We start from the raw sequence: 7,755 nt of genomic DNA on the forward strand, positions 1-7,755 counted from the left end.
ATATTGAAGAAGTTATACACAACAGAAAAATGATGGTGCTGCTGCTGATGTTCTATGCCCATTCTATCCACTGTCTTGAAGAAAAATTGCTAAAATTTTCTCTTGCCAAGAAATAGTGGCTAGGGATTTGGGGATACAATAACACCCTGATCACCAGGCATCATGTACTGTCTCCAGAGGCTGCTTATTACCTCAGCAGGCCATACTGGAACGTATGCTGCCTGTTTCCCAAACTACTTACCTATGTTATAGCTCAAAAATTCCAAAATCATCACCATTTTTAATGCACAGATGTTGAAGCTTGTCACTCTCACTCTCAATTCCATCTCTGCCAAACACCTACTTTTTATTTAGGTATATGTAAGTTCTGGATTTTTGCTGGATTATATTCGTAAGCAATACAAATGTGAAAATTTTTAAAAAGTGCTATTGACCTGTCCTTTTATTGAGTACCATTGGGATAGGGTGGCATAGAAGTCAAATTAATTTAATTTTAAAAAAATTTCCTCTCTTCCTTTTCTGTTAAGATTTACTTGCACAGTATTCCCAAGTTTTATGAAGACTGATTAGCTGGTTGGTGAAGAGCTGGATGTGCAGAGGACAAATTTCATCCTGTGACCTCGATTGCTGCCATCACTGTGACCTCCTGATCCCCAGGCATCATGTACTGTCTCCAGTGGTTACTGCCCGTCCTCCTCATTCCCAAGCCCCTCAACCCAGCCTTGTGGTTCAGTCACTCAATGTTCATGGGCTTCTACCTTCTGAGTTTTCTGTTGGAGCGGAAACCTTGCACGATCTGTGCCTTGGTCTTCTTGGCTGCTCTGTTTCTCATCTGCTACAGCTGCTGGGGGAATTGTTTCTTATACCACTGCTCTGGTTCCCAACTGCCGGACTCTGCTCATGATCCCAATGTAGTTGGCACCTAAAAATCTTCTACTTGGTTGCACTTTTTATTTCCCCCTTTCAAAAGGACGGCTTCATGGGAAGGAGGGAACATAAGGCATGTGATTGGAGTACACGTTTCGGTTAAAAGGTTTCATTCATGTTTATCCGCATTTCCACGATCTCCCTGTACAATTTGACAAAAGTTGTGATTAGTAATAGCCTGCAGTGCTATCTGTTTGAGGGTTTGAAGCAGAGCTGCTAAATGGGTGCCATGCCTTGGGTATTATCATTTTGAGTTCGGTCCTTCCATTTCCAGTTTGGTGGTAAAGAGACCTGCTGAATGTCGTCTAATGTCAAATCAGAAGGTAGCCATCCATCCTTTGGAACATGAGTCTCCGGTCTTTTTGAAATAGTTGGAAAGCTGTTTCTCCACCCTGAGTTCAGTAGAAAGCTAGCTCTACTCACGGTGTTCGTCTGAAGGGGAACTATCAAGTGGTTAATAAGCCCAATGGTACCTGGAGCCAAAGGCTATTTATTATCTCAGCAGGCCATACTGGAACATTTATACTGCCCGTTTCCCAAACTACTCATCTATGTCATAGCTAAAAGAATTCCAAAATCATCGCGATGCAATTTTTAATGCACAAATGCTGAAGCTTGTCTCTCTTTCTTTCTCTCTCTCTCTCTCTCTCTCTATCCCACCTCTGCCAAACATCTACTTTCTATGGAGGACCCTGAATTGGAAAGAAAGCATGCACTGATGTAAAGCTTGGGGAATCTTTTTTTTTTATTGTATTGCTTTTGAATTTTAAGCTGCCAGTGTTTCTAGCTTGAAAAAGCAATCGGAGTGCGGGAATGGATCAGTATATCAGGTCTGGTTCCTCCATACCGAGGTGGGGCTGTCAGTGGAGTAATGTGCTGCTTTTTTTCTTTTAGGCCAAAAGTATTATGTTATCACAAGCAAATGAGCCTGTGTTCATATATATAGGTGAAAGAAAGCAACATCTATTTAGGCTACATATCTTCATAGTATTCTGTGAAGCCATTTTTCTAGTGGTATCTGGCTGATGGTTTTAATTCTCTCCTTTTCTCCACCAAGACTTTGCTTTCTTTCCTCCTCAAGAGCTAATTGCTGGTATGAAATTATAAGGTAGCCTGGGGAAAAAGCAAACAGATACTTTTTCTGTTACTTTCTAAAGTTATTTTCTCATTTGTCACTACACAATCTTCTTTGGAAGAATATTGCTGAAAAGGCATTTTTGTCTCTCAAAGGACATGGAACTGAAAATCCAGTCGTGACACCTCAGTAGTTTTTTTTAATTATTTTTGTTAGTTTGTTCATTGCACAACTGTTCAACAGATTTAATAAAGCTTTATAAACTTTGGTCTGTGGACTAGTGCCATTTATGATGCAGTCACATTTTCACTGGACTAAGACCTTTGCTTTCGCAGCAGCTTATCTTTTTCACAACTTTCTTAAAGCCATTTTTATTTCCAAAGTGATTTGGTTGCAAACCAAATAGGTTTTTACAGTCCAATCTAGACACTGACCTGACCAATTTCACAAAATGTTCCAGTGACTATGTTTGTTGTTCTGGAAAACAGTAGATCTACCTTGACAACAATGGGTAACAGAAACTATTTTCTTTAATTGGCTTTCCTAAATCTTTTAACAGTGCAGGGTCAAGACCACTGGAACATCCTTTGCTGTTAAGTGAGCCATCTCAGATTCTGCAGGGTTTGGGGAGGATTTTTTCCATGGTTGTTAAGCAAATCATACAATCATTAAGCAAATGTGGCATAGCCCACCCCCAATTGAATTTGCTTGTCAAAAGTTGCAAAATGACAATTAAGTGACTCCAGGATATTGTAACCATTATAAATACATGCTGGTTACCAAGTGCCCAATTTGGCTAAAATTGGGCAGCCAATTTTGGTGGTGTCTAGATTGCATTCATCTTCCTATTTTCTGTAATGTAAGAACTGCTTGAATTGTGCATAAGTAATAGCCTTAATAGCTTGTCTAAAAAAGATTATTTTTCCTGATTATTTATTTGTAGGATATAAGCTGATCAATATTTTTCTCTGACACTTTCCTCCACCTCCTACCCCACTCCCCAAAACACAGCATTAGCTGTTTCTTTTTCTGTCAGGGGAATTATTATAGCTTATTAACTCTTTTGCTGTTTTAATTTGCCTGATATTAAATGTGAAAACCTGACATTGAGGCAATTTGTAGATGTTAATCAAGAAAGTAAAGAGGTTTTAAAGATACAGAAAGAATGGTAAATTATAAAAAACAGGTTTAAATTATAAATGTTAGTTTTTGGTCATTATGTAGCATTTCTAAGGTTTTGAAATACATATGCTTACTATGAATTTCACTTCTTTTTAAGGCTGTCTTATTATTTGGGCAAAAATTTGTTTCACACTTTAGAATAAATAGAGTAGTTACATATGTTTGTGTGCTAGAAGCAGAAAACCATCTTTGACAATAATTAAGGGAACTTTTATTTTGCTATTCCCAGGCAATAGTAAATGATGTGTTTAAAGATAGAGACAATCCTTTTAGTTTGTAAATATTTTAGATAGCTTCACTGAGCACCTCAGATGTACATCCTGCATTTTGTTAAGGCACATAACATTTCCTCCTCCAGTTTTCCCCACAATTACAAAGTGACTGGTTCAGAGTCAAAGGATAAGGGTGGACATGAATCTGGATCTCTATAGTAGCAGTCCCACTCCCAACAACTTAGTTTCTCACTAATGTTGGTGAATTTATTTATTTATTTATCTATTTATTTATTTATCTGTTTGTTTGTTTGTTTATTTATTTATTTATTTATTTATTTATTTATTTATTTATTGGATTTGTATGCCGCCCCTCGGGGCGGCTAACAACAATGATAAAAAAACAACATGTAACAATCCAATTTAATAAAACAACTAAAAACCCTTATTATAAAAACCAAACATACACACAAACATACCATACATAACTTGTAATGGCCTAGGGGAAGGAATATCCTAATTCCCCCCATGCCTGGCGACAAAGGTGGGTCTTGAGTAATTTGCGAAAGACAAGGAGGGTGGGGGCCGTTCTAATCTCTCGTGGGAGTTGATTCCAGAGGGCCGGGGCCGCCACAGAGAAGGCTCTTCCCCTGGGGCCCGCCAAATGACATTGGTCGACGGGACCCGGAGAAGGCCAACTCTATGGGACCTTATCGGCCGCTGGGATTCGTGCGGTAGAAGGCGGTTCCGGATGTATTCTGGCCCAATGCCATGTAGGGCTTTAAAGGTCATTACCAACACTTTGAATTGTGACCGGAATCTATTACTGTATATGTTTATCAGGTGACATGCCGCTATCTTTTGGATGAAACATCTGAGTTCACCAGCACCCCACAATTATTCTTAAACACACACCCTGCTCTCATACAATTTATGGAGGTTGCACAAGAATGGGTTGTGACCTCATGTGGCCACTGGCCTCCAGAGCCTTTGGAAGTCATACAAGAGCACGACGTTTGGGCCTCTGTAAATCATGAAAGATTTGCGACATGGTTTCATGTGGTTTTCGGACACTGCAGAAGAATCCAAAAGTGACTTCAAGGTCAAGTGCAACTTCATGCAACTTCAGCTAAGCCACGGGAGCCTATCAACAGAAATAGAATGCTGCCTGAAAGTAAATGGCAGGCAGCCAGGTCTGTGGAGCGCTGGATGTCAGGGTAATTACATCTTGGGAAATGGCTCAAGGCATTCTTTAATCTACACCAATGGTTCTCAATCTTGGCAATTCTAAAGATGTATGGGATTTAACTCCCAGAATTTTACATGCTGGCTGTGGAATTCTGAGAATTGCAGTCCACTTACTGAGAAACACTATACCAGTCTTCCAGTGGTTTTAGGCCCAGTACTCTTCAATATCTTTGTAAATGACTTAGATGAGGGAATAGATGGGGGATTTACCAAATTTACTTGAAGATATTTGGACTTCAACTCCCAGAATTCCCCAGCCAGCAAGTGCTGGCTGTGGAATTCTGGGAGTTGAAGTCCAAATATCTTCAAGTTGCCAAGGTTGGGAAACACTGGCCTAAGACCATGGGAAAAGACAACTTTCTCACAGTGTTAGGAATTCAAGCTTCTATTCTGGCACCTTGGAACATATTTTTACAATCCGACCAATCAGGCGTTTACAGTGGGCTGTCCCTCTGACCTTCCTGCCAATCAGCTTAAAGCTCTGTTGGGAGAATTGGCGCTAGACTTATGGTTGGGGGTCACCACAACATGAGGAATTGTATTAAGGGGTCGCAGCAATAGAAAGGTTGAGAACCACTGCCCTAGAAGATAGACTCAGGATCCAGAGAAACTTGATCTTGACAGATCAGCGCTGGTCCCTATGTAATAAAATAAAATTCAATGTAGAGAAAAGTACTACACAGGCTTTTAAAAAAAAAACACCCCAAAAGTATACATATAAACTCCGTGAAACCAGGCTTAATAGTGTTGTGGTTAGCTCTGGCCCTGCTCCTGCCCCAAGGACTGTGGATGTGGGGGACACATCCACATGCTGCAGGCCTGTTTTGCCCCCCCCCCCGGTGGAATCTGATGATGAAGGCTCCTCTGACCAAGAAGACATGAGCGACAGGGAGGAGGAGAGTGTGGCAGACAGCTCAGAAGGAGATCAATTATCTAGCTCCTCCTTGGATTCAGAACAAATGGAACAAATCTAATGATAAAGTTATATTAAAAAACCCCAACAATTTAAAAACCATACAACACAAACATACCAAACATAAAATATAAGAAAGCCTGGGGGAGGTGTTTCAGTTCCCCCATGCCTGACGACAAAGGTGGGTTTTAAGGAGTTTACGGAAGGCAGGGAGAGTAGGGGCAGTTCTAATCTCTGGGGGGAGTTGGTTCCAGAGAGTCGGGGCTGCCACAGAGAAGGCTCTTTCCCTGGGGCCCACCAAACAACATTGTTTTGTCGATGGGACCCAGAGAAGGCCAACTCTGTGGGACCTTATCGTCCGCTGGGATTCGTGCAGTTGAAGGCGGTTCCGGAGGTATTCTGGTCCAATGCTATGAAGGGCTTTAAAGGTCATTACCAACACTTTGAATTATGACCGGAAACTGATCGGAAGCCAGTGCAGGCCACGGAGTGTTGTAGAAATGTGGTGAAATCTAGGAAGCCCCACAATAGCTCTCGCGGCCGCGTTCTGCACGATCTGAAGTTTCCGAACACTTTTCAAAGGTAGCCCCATGTAGAGAGCGTTGCAGTAATCGAACCTCGAGGTGATGAGGGCATGAGCGACTGTGAGCAATGACTCCCTGTCCAAATAGGGCTGCAACTGGTGCACCAGGCGAACCTGGGCAAACGCCCCCCTCGCCACAGCCAAAAGATGGTGTTCCAATGTTAGCTGTGGATCGAGGAAGACGCCCAAGTTGCGAACCCTCTCTGAGGGGGTCAATAATTCCCCCCCCCCAGGGTAATGGACGGACAGATGGAATTGTCCTTGGGAGGCAAAACCCACAGCCACTCCGTCTTGTCTGGATTGAATTTGAGCTTGTTGACACCCATCCAGACCCCAACAGCCTCCAGGCACCGGCACATCACTTCCACTGCTTCGTTGACTGGACATGGGATGGAGATGTACAACTGGGTAATGCTAAGCATAGCTCCCCCTAAATGAAAGTTTCAATCTATTTATATCCCCTTATAACACAATGAGCATTTATTGTGGGTTTTGATAGAACTGAGGGTTTTTTTTCTTTTGTAACTTGTGCAGATAGGGAAACTGGAATTTTTGTTTCAGCTCGTAATTTTTCAAACATCTGCAAGGAGAAGTTGGCTATCCATCTTTAATTTTGTAAAACTGGGTAGGATTGGATCTGGTTAGTGCTACTATGGGAAACCATCTGGACACCACAGGACTGTAAGTGGAAAAGCATCCTGCAATGGCAAATTATTTCTGCATTCATTTAGAAAATTACATCCATGTGTTAATGATTATTTTTAAGATCCAACAGTTCTTTCCCACAAGCTTAAAGCATTCACTTTCCTGGGGAAAAAGATTCTTAATGAACCATATTCAGTATTTTACTATGGGAGCTTTGGGGATTTTTTTATGGTTTAATTTGAGATTTTAAAAGCCATGTAAAGAGATTACACCCATAATTTAGAAGTGCCATAATGGGTTTTGTTTTTTTTAAATATCCTTCAAAATATTGGGGGGGGGGGGGGGATTCTTTGTTCAGTGTTTTAGAAAGTGAATCACAGGCACCAGATTTGGGACAATGCTTTTCATAATTAATTAATCAGTCCCAGAAGGCTTGGACGAAATGTTAAATCTTCAATTAAATCTTGGTGGTCTTTGGCCACAAAAGGTATTTAGAGAGAGTCAATGGTGAAGAAAAAGTTGTGAACCACTGAATTAGATGACAATAATTGCACAAATAAGCCAGAGCAAAATTTTCAGGTTCGGGATGGAGGCAGTATTTCATTGAAGGCCAGTTCTCAGGATGAGCAGGGAGTTGATCCTTTCTTAGCCAAGTGCAAGACATATTAAAATGTGTTTTCTTACAAAATGCCCTTACTTGGATAACAGCTCAACTGGAATAGCAAATCAGATTTGTTTTTTGTTTGTTTTAAATTCTTTATATAGCAGCCCATTTTATTTCAATTTATGGATGGCCAGAAAGCCTAGAACTACAGCGCCTAAAACACAATTTGAGTATTGCCCACAAGATCATTTGCTGCAACGTCCTACCGGTCAATGACTACTTCAGCTTCAACCGCAACAACACAAGAGCACGCAACAGATTCAAACTTAATACAAACCGCTCCAAACTTGACTGTATAAGATATGA

At 41.1% G+C, this 7,755-nt stretch overlaps 1 protein-coding gene across 1 annotated transcript; it reads left to right on the top strand.

Moving 5' to 3' along the window:
• The first annotated feature begins 565 nt into the window (after nucleotides 1–565).
• BLCAP (BLCAP apoptosis inducing factor) lies at nucleotides 566–2,269 on the top strand. Its single transcript, XM_070744722.1, has one exon. It carries the CDS (start codon nucleotides 663–665, stop codon nucleotides 924–926), a length of 264 nt encoding a protein of 87 aa, XP_070600823.1. The 5' UTR covers nucleotides 566–662; the 3' UTR covers nucleotides 927–2,269.
• The last annotated feature ends 5,486 nt before the right edge of the window (nucleotides 2,270–7,755 follow it).

The sequence above is a fragment of the Erythrolamprus reginae genome, chromosome 3, assembly GCF_031021105.1.
Source record: "Erythrolamprus reginae isolate rEryReg1 chromosome 3, rEryReg1.hap1, whole genome shotgun sequence".
Classification (NCBI taxonomy): domain Eukaryota; kingdom Metazoa; phylum Chordata; class Lepidosauria; order Squamata; family Dipsadidae; genus Erythrolamprus; species Erythrolamprus reginae.

Coding starts and splice junctions, on each gene's coding strand:
- BLCAP (XM_070744722.1), top strand. CDS start 663: ATGTACTGTCTCCAGTGGTTACTGCCCGTCCTCCTCATTCCCAAGCCC.